This window comes from Lingula anatina, chromosome 1 (assembly GCF_051362555.1).
Source record: "Lingula anatina isolate TDL-2025a chromosome 1, LinAna3.0, whole genome shotgun sequence".
Classification (NCBI taxonomy): domain Eukaryota; kingdom Metazoa; phylum Brachiopoda; class Lingulata; order Lingulida; family Lingulidae; genus Lingula; species Lingula anatina.
The window spans coordinates 21,924,396-21,949,073 of NC_141767.1; the positions used below are offsets into that span (position 1 = coordinate 21,924,396).

Here is a 24,678-nt window from a genome sequence, read left to right on the forward strand (position 1 = left end):
ATAATTAGTTTACATAAATACATAGCTGATAAATCCCGAAAAACATTAATATTGATTAGTACATGTATGTTGTAAAAATTACCACCATCTGAATATATCCCAAATAGATTGAAACTGAGGGTAAAAAGGAGCACAATTGATTCCTAAGTTCATAAAAATAATAGTTTTTATTTGACAATTAATTTTAATTTTGATTAATTTTGATTGCCAAAATTAATTTGATTGTTGGGCTATAGATATTTACTGTGAATATTATCCTAGACTGTGACGTAATTTTCTCTTTCCGCCTAAATTACGTTATTGAGTCTTCCGCATCAATTACTCGTACCGTACCTCTAATATTTATGCATGTGAAATTTGACCCATTTATATATTAAGAAGCTGGCACAAATAATTGTCACTATATATCACCTTAATTATGTTTTCAAGGCATAAAAACCAGCATAATGTCTTTCACATTTCATTCACGACTTATTTCATTCTATGGAAGGATAATTAAGGGGGGTGGGGGTGGCAGTGCTCTCTGTACCCCACCCAGCCCTCCCCGCCTCGCACTGGATGTCACAAGTATCCCCTATATCTTAATTGTCTTCGTTATTGTGGTCTCTTTCGATGTTTTTCCCGACTCACATACTTCATCGTGTCGGGAGTAACGGTGCACGAGGGATGAACACCGAAAGTGCACTGATTGACCTCTTTTCAGTCTGATGCTTGTGGGGTTTTTGATCACGCGTAGGTGGAGTTGGATATGACGGAAACACATTCATCATTCTTCACAAGAAGGGATTCTTCATAAACAGTAATAGTTTAAGTATGTCCTAAGGCAATATGGGGGATTTTTCATCCTGAATTAATTTTTATCAGTGATTACTTCCAAAAACAAAGTGTCTGAACATTTACGCATTACGCAAAAAAGTAAACTCACTACTTCAGACGAAGGAGTCAAATTGAATATTTATACAGATAATTATGATCTCGTATTAAAAGTAAGTGCATAGATGTTAGCAAAGTATAACATTCGGAGATTTTGTGCGCCATTTGAAAAAAGTCATTCAATTTAATTCTAAATATTTTTTTCAAAATGAAATAATATGTTTAATAAAATAGCAAAAGAGTAACGGTAATTTTTTTTCTTATTCTATACTGTTTTCTTATTTGTAAAGAAATATCCTCACTGTCGTTCTTTTTCTTTTATATGTTTTCCAATTATCGCATATGAAAAAAAAGTGAGTATTTGGCCATTAGAATAATGGAAATGGGAAAATTATCTAGTTGTTAAACCCAAACATATATTGATAAGGTGCAGTTGTTTTGATTGTCTCTTGTATAATGGTGATTAATGGATAAAGGATGAAGGGTCGAACATCACGCCCAGGGTAAAAATCACTTAGTCTCCTTAAAAAAACGATTAACTTTTTTCTAGATTTATTATTACTCAATAAATTTTAAAACAAAAGAAAAGAGAAATTTATAGTCGTTAAATGATAAATTATTCTAAATGAACAATGCTGGGAATCGAGCCATAATGAAAATATAGTGATATCAGGGTAAATATCAAGTACAGGACACACGAATAAACTTAAACATGAAGCCCTTCCGAGTAGTTCCTGTTTTTTCTTTCCAGCTGTCCCACGTGTCGGAATGGAAAATAAGCGCTACCAAGGTAAGATCGGAGCTGTCGTTTTATTGATCATGGTCTGATGATGCAAAAGATTGATGTCAGGAAAGCACTGTTGCAGATACAAAGTGATATCAAAATAGCCCTGGCTGTCAAAATATATGAACCAAGGAATACCATGCGCTTTGACGGCGTAATGACAGGGGGCGGGGTCTCCTGATTTGGCCTCCTTTTAATAGCATGAGCATAGGGGACTCGGTGCAAGTGTAAGATCACAACACAGCCCACGAGAAGGTCCAATGAAAGAAGAATACCAACTTGAAGGTAGGGAAGTTAATATATATTCAGTGGGTGATGTATCTTTTAATTGTGTCTCTTAGTATAGGCCTATTTCCTTTAATTATATATTGTGTGATTATGTCTTATAGATACTGCTTTGGGACTGTATAATATTTATAATGTATAATGTTATCTGACGCCTCATATTTTATGAACAGTAAATCACCACCCCAAACAGGCATGCATGTATATATTTAGTGGTAACAACAGCGTTGTATATGTCCCTTAAAGGTTGGCATGATTTTCTTACTTAATATTTCATTTTCTTACAATCAATAACTACGCAAAAAGAAATAATAAAAAAAAGATTTTTCAAGCAAGATAATAAGTTCAAAAAAGATTCCCACTATGCGCTGCGCAAAATGCAGTTTATAAAAAAAAGCTGAAGTAATTCGATAGATTTTATTGATTATGACAAGATAAAGTACAACCTCAAGGCCATTAAGATTTTCTTTTTGGTTGAATTCCACGCTACTCGTGCTTTCCATCAGATATTTACAAAACAATGCGAATAACTTTGGTGATAATTCGCGTGTTAAAGATGTTATTTTTCTTGCTAGAACCGTGCTTTATCTTGATTCAACTTGGTTTCTTTAAGTGGCCTTTACTATACGCCTGGGTAGAGACATTAAAATCGGCGGCTTAATGTCCCTATAAAACATTGACCCGCGTGATCTGGTGTGGTAGCATCTTTACTGCGGTATTCCGTCTAAATACAATAGCGCATAGAGTGCAAGACCTTGTTTACAACCCAATCCGTGCAGCTGCTCTGCAACTTTTTTTCATCAGAAGAGTTATAACATAAAAGAGATTAAATTGATAATAACTAGGTAATATGTTGAAGAATAATGTATCGAATATCAAAGTAGATTTTCAGCCTAAACTGAAAACTTTGATTTAAAAAATGCGTTGAAAATCCTGGCGAGATTTGTTTTTCTCAATTATCATCATCATCATTGACCCCATCTGACCTGGCACGGATTTCTCCCTGAAAATCTTGTGGATGTGTATTTTCTGAAGTGCTCTACGTTTGCCTTTCTTCCCGTGTAATCGAGTGTGCGAATGAACGCAGTGCGGAATGCGAGCGCCTCTGTCCTCGCATCCAGTACCAAAACAATGCCACAGTTGCCTTTGTGTACAAATGCATTCCCGTACTTTTTCTCTAAAGGAAGATCAATATAATTGACACAATGTAAAATACAAAGCTTTATTGAGGGTCAAATAGCAAGAAAGATTTTTTTTCTGCGTAATCAAACTAAGTATGATTGCATTACTCCAGCATTGCCCTGAAGGGGGGATAAGGGATGTTTTAACTAGGTATTATTTCAACAAGTAGAGGAGAAAGAAGCGTTCCTGTAACACCGCAATGAAAACCAGTTTGTTTGATCTTTAAAAAGAAATTATTTGCAACCTTAGTCTCAGAGTTCCCATCAACTCTTTGTTTGTTGCTTATATCCTCATTTGCGCAATCCAACCTATTTTTATAACTGCCATATCATTAATTCATTTTACTACTATTTTTGCGGATTTCTAACCTCTTTCCCACACTTACAATATCATTATATTAATTTTTGTGGGCTGTTTTAACAGATAACTGAGAACAAAACCGATTTTAAATTAACACATAAGGTAAAATTTGTTGATTTTAAAAGATAATGAGGTCAATAAAGGCAATCAAGATGTGAAAAAAAATTAAAAATCGCTTTTTGTTTTTAAATTTCAAAGTAGTTATCAGTGAAAAGTAGCGAGTATAGAATGCACCAAAACTTGTCACAATGACATTTTAGAATAATCAACAAAAAGCGTAAACAAATATGATGTTTTTCTCATCTGATAATAAGTTTCTATACCTTACATGTATCATTCGTCTTTTTTTATCTTTGGAAATTTTTACATGCTTGATCGAATCCCATTTTGTCGAAAAAGCGCGACATTTCATCAAAAGACAGCGGCTATTTTATCAAAATCTTTCTCTCAAAATAATGGGCATTTTATAAAATCTCGACACTGGAAAGGGGTCGATCATATTTCGAGAGGGAGTCACGACAGCGTGGTATCGGTGACTGAGCCGTCTGTTTCTCGCGTGATCTGTCCAACGTGCGTGAGGACAGACAATGGGCACGAGATCGGTGCGACAAAGCTGTGTCACTTATCCAACACCTGTTGACGCTAAACGTGTCTCGAAAGTTTTGTAATGCATTGCCACGCAGATTTAAAACAGGGGAGTCCTGACTGACGCAAGACACATTTCCCTTTGAAGTTTTATCGGGTTACCGTATATCAGTGGATATGCATCTTTGGGAGAAATATTGATTAAAAGTTTCCAAATTATTTGACGTTTTCTACTTTAAATTTCAGGCCTTCCCAACTACCAGACTCGGCACCTACGGGTCCAGAATAAACCGGTATATCTGACCACACTACCCGTTTTCAAGGTGTGTGTCAGATCGCATAAAAGAGTATCATACCCTATCACAAATTCTGTAAGCCTACCTGTCATCCGGGTATCGCGCCTCGTTTTCGTCAAGTAGGAGTCGCATGAATACAACAGACGACTCCCTCAATCAGGGGGTGGAAACGCGCTACTTATATGATTAAGACGAGCCTAGCCGTCAGTACCGGTTATTGTTTTGTGACCTTGAGGGGCAATTAGATTTGGTCGTTGCGGCACGCATCAACAGTAGTTGAACTACCACACCTGGGTCTTTTGTTTTTGACAACTGTTCACTCGTCATCGAGGCGCTTGTTCAAGACTACAGGCTGATGTCTACTAGTACTATACCAGTGGCTTCATTAGTAACGTTCCCACAATACTTAAGTTTTCTGTCCGTGCGTACAAACACTGAAAAAGGACAGCCTCGCTGACGAGAACAATGGACGTTTCTCACCCCTCTCTAGGATTACCCCTGCCCTCAATCTCGTCCATCCCGGTAGTCACGAAAATATTTAACCCCCGACAGAATATGCTTCTGCTATCAAAATTAGGTCTACTTTTCTAAATTAATATATAAGTTTGCAAGTTCTTATTTACAAAACATCATTGGCTATGTCCGAACCTAAATTTTATGTTAAAAAGTGCGGTACTGTCAGATTTTAGCATAAACAGAGAAAATTGCAGCAGCGCATGAATCTAGATGAGATGCACTACTTTCCAACCCCGCTTAGGATCATTGCTATCACATCGCGCACCAGGCAAAATCGGTGTGGTGGCTGATACTCTGTAATGCGATCTGACACACACCTTGAAAACGGGTAGTGTGGTCTGATAAACCGGTTTATACTGGACCCGTGGGTGCCGAGTCTGGTAGTTGGGAAGGCCTGAATTTCTTCTTCGCATAAGGATTGTCATCTAAAATTACGGATTGTTTGGAAACAAAAACTTTTATTTGGACAAAAAAAGGGTGTGTAGTCATTGTCGATTTGTTCCCTGCCATACGTCAAATGCAAGCAAGAAAGTTATATTTTGAGATATATGGCAGCAATGTTTGAAAAATAAATATTTTGCCATTAGACATTAAACTCCGTAATGAAATACTTAAAGTGCTTTCAAAACCAAACATCCACTGGAAGGATCTTCATACTGGTCTCCAAGGACTTTAAATTTTCTCCAACTTTAGAAGTTCACACATAATTTGTACGTTATACCCACGTTATCAGTATACAGCTAGTGGTCTGAATAATTTAAAACACCGTTACTAATTCATTTGCAGATACAAATGATGTTTTCACCATTTAAATACCGCAAGTGTCTTTCCATTTCTAAAAATACCATCATGAATTGAACACGCCTATAATTCATCGTGGTTGCCATGGAATCGCGTAGTGGATGCCCCTTATCATAAAAATAAGAGAAGAAAACCACACAGCTTTGAATATTTACTTATTTTAGAAGTGCACAATTTGTAAATGATATCTAAAATATGTACGGCACAATGGGGCTCGATAACGGTGCATGTTAGAGAGCAAGCGTGCGTGAAGCCGGTCTTTCAGTGGCTTCAATGGGCTAGCAGTGTTAAGCTGGGAATAAAATGGCTCCTCTGGACGTCCAGACTGAGTGACGGTCTTCTTTTTGACATACAGGTATTTGCAGCGTTCGTGCAATTTTGCATCTGAAATAATCTGAGCGTAAGAATTGTTCTTGTATAGGGGACTTACAAATACCATACTCCTTGTAGGCCTAATAGTTACAAAGCTGGAAGCTTTTTAGTATGCTACCATGTTGTGCACAGCATAGTTGTATTGGGGATCCGCCCACCCCTTTGCCATAGAACAAAATGGCGGATTCTGCACGGCGCCCTCCCCAAGGGGAATGAAAAAAAATGCACATCAAAACTGGAAAATACTTTACCCTCTAACATATTTTTTTCAATATTATTTTCTTAGCAAAAGGATAGATATGGAGAGGAAGTGGGGCAGAACATAAAAATCCCAGTCAATGGCCTTTGGTAATAATTTCCACGTTTATGCCCTCTCGGCATAAAACAAGATGCCCAATTGGAGCATAATTTGTGTTTGATTTGAATTAAATTGTAGTTTTGCATACTAATACGCTGTCAAACAGCGGTCATTCTAAGCTTTAAATTAAAGCTAATAAACATGAAAAACTGAGGTGGTTGCAATAGCCATAATACAGCGAAGAAACACAAAAGGCATGTCTATGTTGTGCGAGCATTCAGACTAGGGTTGGCTTCACAGTGCGTACGGAGGGCTCAGCGGAACCCTTCATGATTGAGGTCTCTCGAATAAATCATATTTCGTTTTTTTTTAGGAAAAAAATAAACTCCCTTTTAAGGTGGGATTTTTAATCGACTTTTGCCCTCGACAAAAACCCTGAATCCGTGCTTGTGTGTGGATAACTTTTTTGTTTCTGCTTTTAAGACATGAACAGTGATAACCTAAGTATCTCCTTGTAAAGACAAACGGTTTGTCAGAATTTGGTAGTAATTTAAAGGACATATTTAGGTTTAAGATGGCGACCGTGTCTATCTTTTTGGGACAAAGTAAGCGGTTACTATAAAACTCTTCAGAAATTGTATTGCAATTCTTCAAACGTCATGCATGGCCTATATCATAACCGTTTCAAAACCCCGATACTGTTTAACGCACGGCGTGAACAATGTTACGTCGCGACTTATGTCACTATTTCATTTCGATAATTTAAAAGAAATCTCTTGTTTTGTAAAATATCACGGTACATAGAGCTAGATGCAAGATGATAAAATCAATATCTCATTCTTGATCATATATAAAAAACTATACATTTCAACCAATATCAATTATTTTCTAGGTTGCTTCGAATTTTTTACATGATATCTTGCGGGACCAGCAGCTAGGGAATCAAGATGGCGCTTGCTGAAGATGGTGGACGAGCGCTTAGCACATTCGAGGACATCATGGATGCCCACCAGTCAGTGGGCAATTACATCTTCACGTGTTCGCTGATGTTGAAAGTGTCAGGGATGCTGGAGGGGGACGATGTCAGGAACGTCCTTCTTAATTTACAGAAAAGACACCCACTTTTGCGTATGAAGATTAACTCCACTGGCGATTCTCGACAATTTCAACCGATGCAAACGAACTCAATTGACTTTGAAGTTTTCACTACTGACGATTGGCAAGCTGTCAATGAAGAGCTTTTAGGCACAAAATTTAACACTGAAGCTGGACCTTTGTGGAGGGTGAAACTTTTAAGACTAACAAACCCAAACACCAAGGATAGCAGTGACAATGATGATGAGAGGGTGGCACTGCTTTTTGCCTTCCATCACAGCATCGCCGATGGGGTTTCAGTGGCTAAGCTTCTGCAGGAGTTTGTAGAGATGACAGATTGCTCCATGTCCAATAAACAAATTGACGACTGGACTCCGCTCCCGCTCCTCCTGTCAATGAAACATCAGCTTCCACCAAGAGATTCTGTGTTTCGTTGCATGGACGTATTCAAATTAGTCGGGATGGCTAAAAAGAACTATCTGCCGGGCAAGAACCTTTTCCTAGAGCGGTACCCGGCGTTAGTGACAGAGAATCCAGCGGTCAAATCCCAAACACGAATGGTTGCTTTCAACCTCTCTAAAACTGATACTGAGACCCTGCTTGCCAAGTGCAAGCGCGAGAGGACTACCGTTCATGGTGCCCTTACCGCCGCCGCTGCGTTATCACTTCGGGACATAATCCAACCAAACGAGAAAAAGTCACTTTTAATGCCAACCCTTCATCCAGTGAACATGCGCCATTTCTGCAAGCCTCCTTTGGAACCCCAGCATCTTGGGTATATGGTATTGACAGTGGACACCACCCTCAAGGTACCCAAATGGGGGACTTTCTGGGGGTTCGCACGAAAGAACAGTCAAAGGATCCACTCGGCTCTGGTCTCAAACGACCACATGACATTGCTTCGTATCGGTGACAAGGTATGGAACAGGGATGACTACTTGAGAAAGGTAGCTGATAGTCAGAAAGATGGAGGGCGCAACCCCAACTATTTTACACTGTCTAACATCGGCAACTTGGACAAGATCCTAAATACCTGCTTCGTCAACCTGGAAGTCGAGGACGTGTTGACGTCTACTGGAATACACGCAGAGGGCCCGCTCTTCCTCCACAACGTGCTCACGTTCAAAAATCAGCTCCGATGGCATCTTAACTATGCCGCCAACGTGATCCACAGGCAACAGGCCCTTGACCATGCGGCACGCATTGAGAAGATTTTAGTGGAAGCAGTCAGAGGGTATGTCAGTATTTTCAAATTTAGAAGCCTATACATATTCACCTAGAAAAAGGGTTAGGTAATTCTATTTAAGCCCCCTTTACACTGGACGGCGTCCTTTCTACGTCCAGCAATACGGCCCCGTTTGAGAGTAAAAAAACAAAATAATACTTTACGTGCCGACAACTGGCCGATCATTGAGCATTCATTCTAAAACCAAATCAATGCTCGTGCGTCCTTATTACGACCACAGCGATGGCAATTTTATGGTCGCAGAAAGGACGCAGAGAGGACGCCGTCCAGTGTAAAGGGAGTATTAGTAATTTAAGTGCCGATTGTACATCAGATGAATAAATGAATGTTGTTTGTGGGTCATTTACGTAAATAACTTGTGTTCTATTGCAGGCCAGATACACAGAAGCAGAATGTTAACCAGCAGCAAGTGACACACCTCTTCCAGAGCAATGGTATAGCGCAGCAGAAAATACGGGAACGGAATATGCCACAACAAAGTTCAAGATATTCTTCAGTCAATTCTGAGGTTTTGGATTCAAAGGGACATTGGGTAGAAAAACAAGATCGTCGGCTTCCACGAATAAACGTTGTTCCATGCCCTTCAAACAGAATTCAATATTGGCCGTATACCGAATTGCCGCACACAAAAATTAACCAAAACTCGGTCACCCATGCGAACATGTCAAGTACACAGGGATACGCGCATGGAAAAATACCATGGAGCTCCAAGGACTTGGCATTTGTCAGGCCTTACAAGGTCCTTCCAAGCTACCGGCAACCTTCTAAAGCAGGAGTTTACAACATTAACCAAATAAGTCCTTTAACAAGCGCTTGGTCATCATATGCCTGTGGACCTGTGCCGCACTTTCTGCCAAGGAGAAGGGCACCCGAGAATTTGAAATTCTTTTGGTAAGCCGAACGGCAGTAATGAACTTTTTGAAAATATGGCAATTAATTTAGCACTACCTGGTCCACGTTCATAGTGAGCACTGTGTAAATATATACATATAACACAGTACATATTTTACATACATGTAGTATTTAGAACCTTTTTATTGTGAAGGGATTTAAATATAATATGCTACTGATTCTATGTTCGTATTACAACGTGGCTTGAACAATAAATATTTATGTACTGTTTATATATTTATTCCATTGATGTCTGCTAGATTGTGTATGACTCTTCGTTTGATGCATATAAGGGAAACCACCAATAGGAAAGCATTATCATTAACTGACAAAATTACAAATTTTAATGCAAAAAATTAAAAATTAAATTAAAATTGCAAAGTTAAACAACTGAATACGTATGCAGCGGTGCCTATGTAAATAAACTATAAACCGATAAAGGTTTGTTTTACTTTATTTGATCATAATGGATTGTTGGAAATCCGAATACATTCATATATTTACTCAAGAAAACGAAACAGATCATAGAACGTAATGAAACAACTTATTAGTGTCACGTGTTCCACGTTTTACCATTTCTAGATCTGAGTAATCAGATGATTGTGCACGTGTTTAATAATGTGCGGCAATGACCCAGCCTTCTTAATAATGTACTTTTGATCGATTTTTCAATATTTCTCTTCGCACAGTGATCCATTGATCCAGGTGTTTCAGTATACATTCCATACAGTTAAACACAAAGAGAGCAGCTTGATTTGATGCCGTTTATGATATGATTTTCAATATTGAGAAATAAAGACAAGCGTAACGCAAGAGAAATAAAGACATTGATTTCACATCCGTGTCAGTGAGTGAGGAAAGGAAAGGAAGCAAACAGAAAAGAAAGGGTAAGTTTTATGGGTACTAAAGTACCAGAAACGGATATTGTTAAATGTATATGAAGCAGATATTGTCAAAGGAGGCGGGCGCTTCGTATCAAACAAAAGTAACGGTAAACGGCAATGATAACAAGGACATTGTCAATGCACGTGTATTTGCAGAGTTAGATTGGCTCATTTATCAAAATTACCTCCGTAAGGATATAGGTGGTGGATCTCATATACAGTTTATTACAAAGAGCCGTAGTACCACATATACCTATCATATTGCTCAGTATGCTGAATAATGCTATACTGTAAAAGCAATAGGGCCTACACATTTATTCATATATCCTCCAGGTTAGGAGCGCAGATTACACGGAGGACTCAGACAATGCCAGGACTTCTCCGAGACTCTGGATCCCCGGTCAGGTCAATTCATCCCTCAGGTAGAAGTGGACAAGGAACATACCTTCACCAACTGATAAACGAACAGAGAGAACTTTTCTCAAAATATCGTCGACTGCGACACGATCTACAGCTAATTGAACAGGAACTGAGTCTTGTTCAATGTGAACTTAACAGTATTAATCAATGCCGGAGAAATAGAATGGCCACCGTTACTCAGTTACGCGATGACATAGTGAATGATAAAAAGTAGATTACACTTTCAGTGAATTAGCATAACAAGTCATGAAGGCGATCTGACAGTGAAGCCAACAACGGTATAACCGTCAACACTAACACGCATACCTCATGCATCTTTCATTGACGCAATCTATTGCGCTTGGGAAGTTTGAGATAAACAAATAAAGGGAAGAAAACTCTGAGAAAAAGTGTTTAGAAGAAAAAAAAGATGGGTAATCTCGATACCCAAAACATGGTGGTGCTAAAGACGGAGTGAATAATCTAACGAACAAAGAGTAGAGCAAAAGTGTGTTTTCTGCTCAACTAACACATTTGAGAAATAACATACTTGTATTTTCAGGTTTATTAATAACAAAATGTTATCAAAATTAATGGCACATCTCTTACAAAAAACTTTGCCTTAAAATGTCATCTTTGTAAATAGTAAATATAAATTAAAGGTCATATTTTAGTTAACTGCTGTTGTTGATTGCTTTATACTGATGTCTCCTGCGAAAGGGAAATTAAAACAAAAAGCGTATTCGAAAAATAAATTTTTGTTGGATATATGTAAATATGCATTAAATGCAAGCATTGTAAAACATGAGAATTCCTTGAACTTATTTGAACGTCTAATTCATTACAGGCGTTATATAAAGCACCATTCACTAGTAACATAAATGATAACCGACATTTTAAAGGTAAACTTAATAGGATCCAGTATGCTACCTGGAGAGTAATACCTGTGAGGCTGTTAAATATAGCAGTTGCTTGCTCTGACTGAGTGCTTGCCATCTGCGGTTACTTGCAGTCGGACAACAGGCGGGCGAGGGCTCAGGCACGTGCTTACTGCGAGCTTCAAGGTAAGTGACTGGAAAACCGTGGATCTTTTAAATCTTTTTTCTACCGTCACCTCTCCTCTCATCTTTCTTTCACTAGAAATAACTCAAATGAACTGGGCGTGCATCTTTGACATTTGCAGACAGAAAGCGTGAAAGCAATCAAGGTTTTGCATCAAGCGTCCAAGCAACCTTGAGCAGAAAGTCTTCAAGCTCTATAAATGGTGTCTGCAGGGGCATTTTAAGTCGCATGCTATGACCCTAGGGTAAGTCTCTTAGAATGCAGCATTCGTAAAACACAGTGTTGGCGTTTTTCTATCAGCGATTGTGAACTGCTTTCTTGGCGAAAGTTGGCGACCATGTGTTTTCATAATAAAGGCTGTTTTATCAGATCTAGTATGAAAACAAAGGTATTTTCGCCAAGTATACATTCTCACACTGCACCGAGGTTCTGCTACTAACGGCTTTGGAATTTTAATGCCATTTCAGTATTGTTATTAACATATTAATTTTTAGCCATATGTGCAATTGTACCTTGACAAATTGTAAAACAACCCCTTGTTTACTAGGGCCTCCTGAATATAAGTATAATTTATGAGGTGTTTATTCAGGACATTCATATTTATCATAGATTGTGAGATTTTACTTAGGCTAACCTCTCCGTACCCTTAGATTTAGTTACCTGTTATTTTTGGAAGAGTATTGCGGGCTGGGAACTATTGCCTGCTCTTGGTGGGTTGTGCTAAATCAACCTTATTTTAGGCTTTATGCCTATCGAACACCCGTAGAATCTAGGACCTTTATCATATTATAGAACTTAATATGAACGAATTGTCAATGTGACGGTGCTGTGAAAGATATAGGTGAAACAAATATGGGACCTGCGTGCCTTCTTTAAATACAATGAAATTAAAATTAGATTACGCCGAAGAACTAGTATTTGAAGCAGGCTCTGAAAATGATTTCACGTTGGCAAGTTAGTGCCTTCCTTAATTTCTAAGTGAATGACTCACTATATCTGATGTTGATTTAGTTAGCCAAAATTTCTGTGAAAGAAGGAAGATTAAAAACATACCTGACGTAGGTAAGGTAGAGAATGGTACTGGGTGCAGAAAATGTGTATGCGTGTACGTGTTTCGTTTAACGATGGCTTAATGTTATCAGGAGGGCAATTTAAAACATTCACTGAAGCCCACACTCTAAGTGCGTGGCTGGGTAAGGAATGTGAGGGTATGGATCGTCACACCGCGGCATATGAATACTGCACCGAACCTCTGTTGTTTAATATTGTATTGGCTGAAATACTGTAAAAGATTATCCAAGATTTTCGTGGAAATGCATGAGAGAACTGCTGATTCTTCTTACCTAAATGTGCAAGACTTTGTACTTCATAAGCAATTCAGTTAAAAACGACCACAGAGGATTGGACCGTTGTGCGGTGCGACTTTCTTTTTAATTTCAATGCAGGTACATATGCAAACACACGTCCTTTATACTGTGATCAGTGAGTTACTTGGCTAACACCTTTCATGCATTTTAAACAACCTTAACTTTTGAGATTGTTTGGCACCTCACACAGATAATTTTTTGCCTTTAGAATGCCGTCTGCATGTTTTGGAAGTTCAAAAAATGGTAATATGAGTCACTCCATATTATGGCGGAACCAGAATTTGAGGCAATTACTAGTCAGAAGGATTTTTTTTATATAAAACATCAGCACCTATGGAAGCCAATCATACTGCAAACTTAAACAGGCGTTATTTGAAAAAATAAAAATAAAATAAAGATTTAGATAAAAAAATAAAAGGACAATTAATAGATGGAATTTGATAAATAATGAGATAATGGATGGATAAAAACACCGCATTGAACTTTTTATACAGTTCCGTTGACTACCAGTATTTTCTTGGCAGAGTTTTGAAATGTTAATAAAATGTGAAAAGAACAAAATAGCACTCTGAACTAAGGCAGCCGCAAAAAGTACACTTCATGAGGTAATAAAACAGAGGTGGTAAAACAAATTGATTTTAAGTAATTTTTATTTTATTTTATCTTTCTTTATATTGTATTGCAAAATAAAACGACATAAAAGTGTATCATCCAGAGCGGCTGTTGGTTTAGTGATTTTACACACGCCATAGCCATTTTCACGCCATGCCCATTTCCGTCGATGCGGTATTAGAAAAACTTGATAATTCTGCTGAATGAGACTTCTCCCTCTTTCAGTGCACCGGGTTATGTGCATCCTGCTTCTAATGATAAACTTCTTGATTTTAGTGCGTTTCACCCACCTGGAATTCCAATTCATTTATCATAGTTCACTGGTTGCCTATGGCGCTTCTTGGGTCAGGTCTTACTCTAGAACAGATCGAAAATAGGTGAAATTTGCTTGAAAGCATTTCGATTAAAGTAATACAATTATGAGAGATTTTATGTATACATATCGAGGGGGAACTTTTAAAAGAAAAATAAAACACTTATTTAACATAGTTGCACTGCAAATCAGTATTAAACAAGACGGACGATGTATGGTCAAACTGAGTTTACCCTTTACTGTGAAGTTATTATCACTTTATTACCCCCCCCCCCCTTCTCTCGGTGATTCAAAAGAGGTAACACATTTACATACTACTTTATAATTATTAAATACAAAGAAGTATAACCTCTAGACGAGGCACAATCGCCACATTCCCACCTGCCTCAATTTATTCATTTCACAACCTTTCGTCGGCTGCGCGCCCGCAGTTTTACAATTGGAAATAAAACCATCATTCTTTCTTGAAGGTAATCCTTATAATCTCTCCAGCAAACACTTCAGTCTCCAGCCTTTGGGTACTTTACCAGGGAGAGTGAGGGCATTTTATGTGGGTCAGGAGGACTGGCATTGCCTTCATCTCCGTGCAGGGCTACAGATAGGTAAATACAGACTAAAAATCAATTCATTTCAGCGATTATGTGTTACTAATAATTGCCATAATAGACATAGGTTTTGAAGCACAACTGAAATTGTTTTCTTGCCAACACGTACGGGATGTAAAACTAGCTATCTAGCACGCCTGGAAGTTTTACACCTGCCGCAGTTCAACTTACAACTTGGCAGTATTGATCTAACCAGTGGGAGGCAGGCATGGGCTAGAATTTCATCCCGCTGTCAATACCAAAATAACTGAGAAGATGGGAATATCGCATATTATAAAAAAAATCCCGAACTCGGCAATGGTGCAGCGGTTTCATTTAGCTATCTAGAATCTCATTTTTCAATTTTTGATTAGTTTTATCATCCCTACTAGTTATACGGTAGATGTTACTGGCCAAGGCACAGGTAGCGTATAGAGGCCCTGTAAACTGATTCATAGTACCCAGGTGCGAGAGGTTGCTATTTGCGAGTATACATTTATGTTTTCCCGAAAAAAAACTTTCATTACGGCAACGACAGCAATTGGATATATTATCACGCATCAAAGCGATTTTAAAATGTACTTTCAAAATGCTGCCTTCACCAAATGATACACCAAGAAATCTGCGGCACAGGGATAGTTCATACTGCAGGGTGGTTAAATCCGAATATTTATCAACTATGTCCATGATCAAAGTGCAGTCTTCTCCTACAAACACAGGGTGGGCCAAGACGTAGGGAAATCCTAACATAGTAACGTCTAACGGATCTTGAGCCCCGGATTTTAACATCATTATTTCCATAGAGGTATCGAAAATTGGGTTTTCTGCTTTTCTTTGACGATCTATATATGCCAGATGTACATGTAACTGTTTTGCGTTGGTTTTATTTCAAATTATTAAGGTGAAATATCATAGGTAAACAACATTCCTTACACATATATTTACCTACCTGTCGATGTATTCCATAAAGTTTCTAAATCGAACTGAGATGTGTGAAAAAAATATGATCATAGATGTTTTAAATATCCATAAATGAATCCAAAAATGCTTGCAAGTGAATATTATTATTATTATTATTATTATTATTATTATTATTATTATTATTATTGAAATCATCATCATTTCATAGTCTGTTATGACTTAGATCCCACGTCTAGCCCAGGGGCCACCGTGTTTCTGGGAATATTGCCGGCAATTTGAGAAACTCTCTGGAAACTCTTGAGTAGTTAACTATGTATTATCTATATCTGATTTGCTTTATCCGGAAAACATGCCCGACTCGTCAGATCGCCCTCTTTGATCTGCGCGTCAGTTAAACAAATGTTCCCTATACCTGTTGCAACCCTTTTTCTTCTGTTAACCTCCTATTTTTCATGAATAATCTCCTCTGTAATTATATAGATGCCGGTTCCTCTTTTTTCTAACCTTTGCTTAGACCCCATTAAAATTGCATAAATGCTTTGCACTTTGCACTATTCTTCCTTCTCTCTGTCCAGTTAGTGGCTTTAAAATTTATTTTTGTATCTATATCAGTATCACTTCTGAAATTATTCTTTTCAAGGGTATGCTAACTTGAGATACAAGTCAGTCCTTTTTATGCGTTCAAGGTCGATTCTCAGAGATCCAATGGTTCGGTAATCTTAGTGTTGAACGTAGTATTGCATTATTGAATATTGACCAGGGTCACATTCCAAAGAAGATCCGGTCCCTTTTTCCCGGGGTTAAAAGTGCCCCATCATACGCGCACAAAACACACACACACACACACACACACACATGAAGATGCTGTAGACAGACATGTAGATATTGGAGGTAACAATTTCAATAGTAGCTGTTGATTGAAGAAAAATCACTTTACTTTTATACTATTACACAGCAGCTGATGAAATTCTTCTCTGACACACACACACACACACACACACACGCCCGCGCACGCATGGAATATTTTCCTTTCTCGATAGAAAATATAATTATCGACTCACTGCAGCGGTCAACAAGCACATCTTCCGAGAGGCTGCATTTCGCTTTATTTATCCGGGCATTCCTTATTTAGAATACCATTTTGTTTTGAATGCCGCAAGAATGATATGAACGCTATTAGGTCAAAATTTCTGTCAAGCAGATGAAATACCAATAGTTAGTGTTGTGTGAAATCTACTGCATGTACAGCTGATAACTTTTAGTACAGCATTAAGTTCGGAATATTTTTCCATACACCCGATGAAGAGGTACTGCCTTGTTGATCACTATTCAACATCTTTATTCTTAGAGTAGGGTTGTATAGCAGAAAGGTAGGGATTCTATAGGACTTTGCATAGAGATATGTTCTGCCATGCTTCGTGTATATCACACATCAGGATGATGTGCATGTCGTGTATAGGTGTCAGTGGCGGAGTTAGGGGGGTGTCAGGACCCCCCCCCCCCTTCTATTTCTGAAAAAATCACACCACAGGTCCCCTCTTCTAATTAGAATTTCGATTAGCTAAATCATAGTTCTAAACTAGCAAATGGCACCGTTCGCTCTCTAAAATACCAAAAAAATTTGGGACCCTTCAGCGGGCCCCGACCCCCAAAAGGGGGGGGGGGGTCGGCTTTGCATCCGCGGACCCTCCTTCAAATAATCCGCCCCTGGATGCGTAGCAGAGTGATAGACGCACAAGTTTGTGAAATATTGATGTGAAACTTGAGTAAGTCGATATAAGAAGTGGCGACAAAGTTTATACGTGTATATTGCCGAAAGCAGCAGTGCCCTTTCTCTTGCTTCGAAACAAAATTATTTTAGGTGCACATTGAAAAACTAATGAAAATAATTAAATTTTAATATGTGATCCCCCATTTAAAATGAATATTGGATACATGTACAATCCGATTCGGCATCCAAAGCGGCTTTATAGGTCGAGAATTTACAAAGAGTCAATCTTATCATGAGAAGAGACTGGAAGTAAAAACATGATGCTTCGCAACAAATTCGTTTTTTGTTTACATATTGGATTTAAAATCTCGTTGGTACAATTTTAGATCCGCTGTAAGTAAATATAGTGCCATGAAGCCATCTGCGAGATACTACAGTGTATGAAATAGAAGGATGAGAAAGAAAATCTTAATAATTATTTTATTTTCGTCAGGATGTCTCAATACATACCATTCAATTAAAAAGAAAAAAAGGTCTTCTGTCAGTTCTGTTAGCATTAAAGCATGTTAACCTTTTGACTGTGCACATTCATTCGATGTTAACACGTCTCCAGTGGGTGTAATAAGCGGGGTTGGTGTGAAGGTCAATGACCACAGGTGTTTCAGACACTAAACTAGTTGTTTCTTGAAGGTGTGCGTTCGGAAGCAGTCGGAGGTTTTCAGAATAGCGATGAATTTATGGCAGTATCAACTTGAACGGCTAGACAAGACTGGACCACATGGCTACAGTGAAACTATCCGCTTTTTATATACAATGTGGACATTTATTTCAATAATGAAAGACTACTAAGAGTATATTAATAATTTTCAAATGCCAGCATCACACGTGTATGTAGAAGTGGTCAAATAACAAATGTCGGCGTATTTTGTTACAAAACAAAAGTGGTTGGTCTCACCACAAAGGTGTGGACTGTACTTCATCTGTACCCTCTGATATCAGGGGTTTTAAAATAGTATACAAAATTTAAGTATGCAACACAATTATTTGGTAACAGACGACCAGCGAGAGTACTTCGTCTCCGGGTGTTTGTACACAGAATTTGCCGTCGAACAAAATTAGATTAAAACGTCTTCATACATTCGGAAAAATGCTATTTACAAACAACAAGAAATTAAAAATCTAACCTAGCCGTACCCAACTGCATCTAAATGTCCGTTCTCGCAGTCTTAGAGAACTCAAGAGAAAAACTAGTGGACAAATATGGTGTCTCCACATCAATTTTGTTTGATTCTAAATTTGACGTTGAAAGTGATATAGCAAACATAAGCACAGATTAGGCATAATAGACCTTGATATTTGTTTGATCGAGCATGAGTTATTTTCAGTTGATTTACTTGTTAATGTGTTTTTGTTTGTTTACTCCGGACACGGGTGCCATGAGCGCTGGCGGGGTAACGGGCACCTGTCACCGCGCTGTGGATGTCCATCTCTACAGTGTAATCCCGGACAAGAGGTCTTAATGTTTTTGGGTAGAAGATTTTTTGCAGGGTTTCTTTATTTCTTTAAAAAACATAACAACTGCACGTAAATGGGTTAACCCATCATACTAGTTTTTGGAAATGTCTTTTTTTTTCAAAAATTGTATATCATTAATATCAAATCTGATTATTCATGACTTTTTTTGTGGAAAATTACTATATATCAAACGACAGAAAACGGTTCAGAAACGCTAATGAATTTCTTATTTCGTATGAAATTGAAAGATGCTATTTAATAAGGATATTAAATAGTAAGATTTTATTGCTGTTTCTGCATCTGAACTGCATCTTGAATAGAAAACTAAAAGTATAAATTGGAAATGATGATGATATTTCAAGCAAAGTCTTGATACAGACATTTATAACTTGGACGCGTTGAAGCCGTTCGGGTCATAAATATTTGCATACTGTTATAAATGTTTGGTTTGGAAGAATAAAATGACGTCAGCATTCCCTTCTCCTTGCAAATGCACTGTACGGCACAAAGCCGACGTTGCTCTAAGACCCGTTATAAGCAAACACACTAATAACAGCAATTAGGTCCAAAAAGGAAAACGATTTTAAAGTTTTGAATGTTGTCGACGATGACTTTAATGAGCAACAATGTCGGGATACACATCTTGCGGGCAACTCATAGTTATCACGATAGACGTCTGCCGGTAGGTTGTAGTAGTGCAGTATATATGCTATCCTATCCTATCCTCTGACCTTTGATCGCATTTTTCCAGCTCGTAGTAGTGGAGTTAGTTCAGCCTCGGAAACTCCGGGGTTGGATTCGTTTTTGAAAGGCTCCCGGGGACGGTGTGAGCGTTGAGTGATGGATGCTGGGTTATTCTTAGCGTGAGTACACGTTTTCTAGTCTCAGGGCCTCCCGTAGGTTCTAGGGTGATGTCGAGATTTAAGCAAGGTCTGCACGTCAATGTACCAAGAGGCATGCATCCTCTTCTTCCCCTGCTAAGACCCTCAAGTGGCTTGGATAACGATGGCAGTGAGTGTGTAAAAATATAACGGGGCTTGTGATAACATATCGCGTTTCATTACCAGCTATGCTTTTCATAATTATTACTGAGAAAAAAAGTTACTTTAAGCGCAAGCATCTTACACAACGGTATTAACGTACAGCTGCTCCGTATTCCGCGAGACTCCATGGCTGGCGTCTGCTACCTGCACGCATTAAATGTCTGTGTGGCGGGATAGAATGTCACTACCTTAAATGGCAACACACGTTCATGAGCTCCTCACTGCATCTAGAGCCTCGGTTGTTTGTAATAAACAGCTCAAAATTGAAAGTAGTCAGTTACTTCAGCGAGAAAACATAATAGATGTAGCCAGAGGTTGGCCTATACCGAGTCAATGAAAAATACATATAGCGAGACTTTCATATTTTGAAAGCTAGCCAGCGTGTGCTATATATTTTGCCGTATTGAACAGGATATGAGTCCATTTTTCGAGCATCCCAGTGTTTTGCAATATACTTGCGTCAAAAGAATGTAAATGAGAATACAAAGAAAGGAGATCAAAATCTTCTCAATTGTTTAAAAAAAATTATTATTGATTTAATCACCACAATATACATTTGTCCTTGTTTTGACACGTAGAATTGAATTCAGCCAATGTATTCTGTTCTCAGTCCTAGTACACCCCCCCCCCCCCCCCCCCACACACACACACACACACACCTTCGTAAGTGGGTTAATGAACATACAGGAATTTTTAAGAATTCGTTATTCCTAAACTGTCCGCTGATATGATGATGGCTCTTGTGCGATCCTGTCATATCCCAATGTCCAGAAATATTCGCTTCAGTCGCTTTGACATTTTTAGGCTGGTGACCCAGTGCAGGAATATGTAAGGTAAACGTGTGGTAGAGCAGGAGTTGTCTCTAAATAAACTGTTTTAAACCTTGAAATATCATCCTTTGCGCAGTCAACAGATATTTATACATCAATATAAATATACAGAGCTAGGGGAGGGCAACTAAATACGTTGGTGTCTTGCAACTTTGAGCCACCAGCTTTTTTACGATTTTGATGTGTCAAACAGGTGCGAACCCTGGGTCTCTATTATATATAAAGTCCCTGGTGTAAAATGTACTTGTGTTCTTAGGGCTTATAATTTGGCGTTGATTGATAATGTTTTTGTAAATCAATTGATATATCTTAAATGAAGAGATGTTGGAATTTATATTTAATGTTCTAAAGGGAGGTATATTTAAACACACAATTTTAAGTTGGCTCTGTATCATTTCTTCAGAATGACAGCCCATGATGGAAGACATCATAATCAATGTTTTGCACATACAGTATGTCTGTACGCGTAGTTAAAGTTGAGAATGCCTTGCTTCACATTGCTCAACTTCTGCCTGTCAATTTTCTTTATCCTACGCAATCTGTCTGAATGGTATTCAGGCTGAGAATTCACGCAAGTTTCTTAGGCATGCGTAGGTTTTTTGGTCTTAAAGTAATGCTGTATACTCTGGCTTTTTTCAAACGTTCTTTTTACACAGGTGAAATATGTAAACCTGAGTAACGTTTGTTTGGTTAATAGTGTGTTAAGTTGATTGCGGGGGCTGTGCTGGTTAATCTGGCAATTGCAGAATGTGTGGAAACTTGACACAATATTATTTCTAATTATGTAATAGATCATAAGGCTTTGCCAACATTCGGATTAGGGAGAGAAGTGTTTGGCTTGTGTATATACTATATGGGTGTGCATGTTACTGTTATCATTTAACGCTTTAACCAAAATGGATATTTGCAACGTAGGGGCGAGTTCAGATACGAACACTAGTTCTTCAAGAATAAGATAATCACTCTCTGATGCTCTCTGTCTCTCTCTCTCTATCTCTCTCTCTCTCTCTCTCTCACACACACTCACACACACACACACACAGGTAAATGACAAATAACTTTTAACTCGCTTTTATTATTAATCCTTTTGCATAAACTTATATGATTGCAAAGTTGGAAGATAGATATTTTTTGTTGATGATTGCATTACTGACACATATTTTGTCAATACTGACGTGTTTGTTGCTTCCATAACGTTTTTGTCTGCTCTGTACATTTTAAGAAAATTCTACTTAACAATTTGTAATTTGGTTTTTTCACTCCGTTACTATAAATAAAAGGCTTCGTGGACAACGATGAGTCAATATTTTATTTTAATATTTTCAGACCTGAGGCTTTCACTTCCTCGGCCAGCATGGCGGATTCAGAACAGGGCACCAAGGAAGAAAAATCGGCAGAAGCAGTGGTCGAGTCAGTGGCACCAGACGCGCCCAAGGATGTTACCGCGGAAACACAAAACGAAACATCGGGTGAACCGCCTGCCACTGATTCAGCAAATGACGTCGAACCCGTCCCCGATGTCCAAGTCGAAACAGGGCCACAAATGTCGGAGGTAGAATCAGAGGCAAAGGGGCAAGCAGCTCAAGAAGTGAAAGCAGAAGAACTAGTAGAACCAGCCGGATCTGAGACCTCTGATACAAAACAAAACGTGCGTTTTGCAGGAGAAGATAACCTACCAAAAGTTTCTGCCACTACAACAGACTATGTAACTGTAACAAATTTCCCAGAAAAGCCAGTTTTTGACGAGGAAAAACTTCGAAGTGAAAACATATGGGCGAAGACAACGGGTGCAAGAAACTTGGTTAAGTGTCAAGAGCAATTGATGAAGTTGCTTGGGAATCTACACAACGAACTAGACAGAGCAGACTCCGATATCTCACGCACTTGCCCGACCGGTACTAGGGGTCACAAGACTTCTCACAGTTATCACTACGAGGACGAGGACGAGGATGAGGATTACGAGCCACCCCCTCGATACCCAAGAGTAGCCGCACTCGCCGGGTATGGCAGGGAAACCTCCAAGTCACGTTCAATTTCCCGCGAGGAGACGCCCGAGTACGAGCCCCCTCGCTACCGTAGCTACGAAGCTAGTCTGTCGCGGTACCGCCCTACGTACGCCGACAGTTTTTCCTCTCGCTATCCACGAGTATCTTCTTCAGTTGACCGCGAGTCAACTGGCTCTGCGGACGCCTACGTGCCCCACTACGGTAGTTCCTACGGCAGCACCTACGTGCCTGGATCTTACACAAGGAGGTACGGAACGGGCAACATAGACCATAGAGAGGACGAGGGGTCTTATCGCTATGGGAGCGCCTACGCTCATCGCCCGAACATCGGCTATTCATTTGAACCTGAAGGTGAAGGGTATACCGAGTACGAACCTGAGACAAAACCACTCCATCGCCATCGCTCCCTATCCCCCGAAGACCCCTCTCTCACGGAAGACCTACCGGCCACGTCTTCCTACCTTAGGAAGAGTTACACTCCTCGCTACACTCCAGTGGTTGAAGATACTCAAGGAGATTCTGATTACCCAGGAAGTCGTTATTCGTATCAAAGAAGCACCGTGCCTCCTTATGCCACGGATAACACGGACAACTTCCAGTCTACCTACAGAGCTTCATTTGCACCCTCGGCTAGCAAAGAACGAGAATCTGTGGATAATACATCAAGTTTAGAAAGTCGCATTGCGTCCGGCGACACTTTTATTGGCCTGCTTTCAGACTATGCTTCTCGCATCCGGGAGAGAAACCCCGGAAGAAACGACGACGATTTGCTGTCTGTCAGACCGAGATACGAGGCCCGGGCCTTGTCCCCATCGCTTCCGCGCTATACACCCGGGAGCTATCGGGAGAGGCAGGGAAGCCAATACCGCCACACCAGCCCACCTCGCGTCGCCTCCAAGGTGTAAGATTCACCTCTGTTGACGGCGTCTTTCAAAAATGAAAAGAGTAAAAGAAGTACAAAATGGTGCTGACAGACCTAGTCGCGTAACATTGCCGAGCTCTTCGAAATACGGCTACGTTCAACTCTTGAGGAGGGACTGTAAAAATAACATAACCAGGTACTACAGATCCTGTCGTGTGCAGTAGGAATGTTTTAGTCCCAGAAGAAATGAAACTTGTGTGCCCCATTGGTGTCTGGAACTGAGCGGCGGTGTGGTCATGGGGGGACAGGCTAGGTTCACGGGAACAAATCACAAACGGGCCGCTGTCTGCCACACAAAAGTTTCGTTCTTGCTCACCACGAGGTAGTCGACTGTCATTGAAACAATTCCTGGATCCAGGACTAATATTCCCTTTTTAACCATGTTGTTAGCCCAGCGCATCTTCTCTCCTGTTCCTTTCAACCTGAAGTTAATGACAATCGCCTACTCTCGTCCTGGGCCGGTTAAGGGTTTGTGTGCGGTCGAGAAAAGGGACTTTTTGTGGACGTGTCCTAAAACAGATGAGAAACACAGGTGGCGTTACTTGGACATAAGGAAGTGCCAATTTTACATATGCGTAACCAGAACATTTTAACCCTCAATGTAAGCTTATAGACAAAGAGTGCTCATTTGTTACGATGCAGTAGTCCGTCAATTGAATTATACAAATTTGTACCAACAAGTTGCATATATCAGTCCGTTTTATAAACTTTGATACAAGTCGTGTACATTTTCCGTACCTGAGTTGTTTGTGGTTATACAATTTGTATCTATGAAATTATCAAATATACAATCAATGCTGAAGTTTGGATCCAAAAATCAGTGAATAAAAACCGGTTGGCCAACAAATTTGATGTCTTTTATTATTCCTTTCAAAGAATTGTGGATAACTTATGGGCAGCATTTTAGTTTTATCTGAATGTAGAA

General features: G+C 39.2%; 2 protein-coding genes and 1 long non-coding RNA gene across 6 annotated transcripts; all 3 read left to right on the forward strand.

The window, feature by feature from the left end:
• The first annotated feature begins 1,418 nt into the window (after positions 1–1,418).
• Positions 1,419–9,976, forward strand: LOC106178477 (uncharacterized). The gene is made up of 3 exons (XM_013561669.2): positions 1,419–1,942; positions 7,245–8,681; positions 9,066–9,976. The coding sequence occupies exons 2-3, from the start codon at positions 7,300–7,302 to the stop codon at positions 9,586–9,588; spliced, it is 1,905 nt and encodes a 634-aa protein (XP_013417123.2). The 5' UTR covers positions 1,419–1,942; positions 7,245–7,299; the 3' UTR covers positions 9,589–9,976.
• Positions 9,977–10,175: 199 nt separating this feature from the next.
• LOC147764107 (uncharacterized) lies at positions 10,176–11,545 on the forward strand. The gene is made up of 2 exons (XR_015331734.1): positions 10,176–10,471; positions 10,802–11,545. It is a non-coding gene; the product is annotated as an uncharacterized LOC147764107 (long non-coding RNA).
• Positions 11,546–11,789: 244 nt separating this feature from the next.
• On the forward strand, positions 11,790–24,600 carry LOC106178472 (uncharacterized). Of its 4 annotated transcripts, XM_013561662.2 has the most exons (3): positions 11,800–11,931; positions 12,051–12,173; positions 22,152–24,600. In XM_013561662.2, exons 2-3 carry the CDS (start codon positions 12,163–12,165, stop codon positions 23,734–23,736), a joined length of 1,596 nt encoding a protein of 531 aa, XP_013417116.2. In that variant the 5' UTR covers positions 11,800–11,931; positions 12,051–12,162; the 3' UTR covers positions 23,737–24,600. The 4 variants fall into 4 exon arrangements, with proteins under 4 accessions (XP_013417117.2, XP_013417116.2, XP_086855313.1 ...); XM_013561663.2 differs by lacking the exon at positions 12,051–12,173 and having other exon boundaries at positions 11,790–11,931; XM_086999187.1 differs by lacking the exons at positions 11,800–11,931; positions 12,051–12,173 and adding an exon at positions 19,461–19,634.
• The last annotated feature ends 78 nt before the right edge of the window (positions 24,601–24,678 follow it).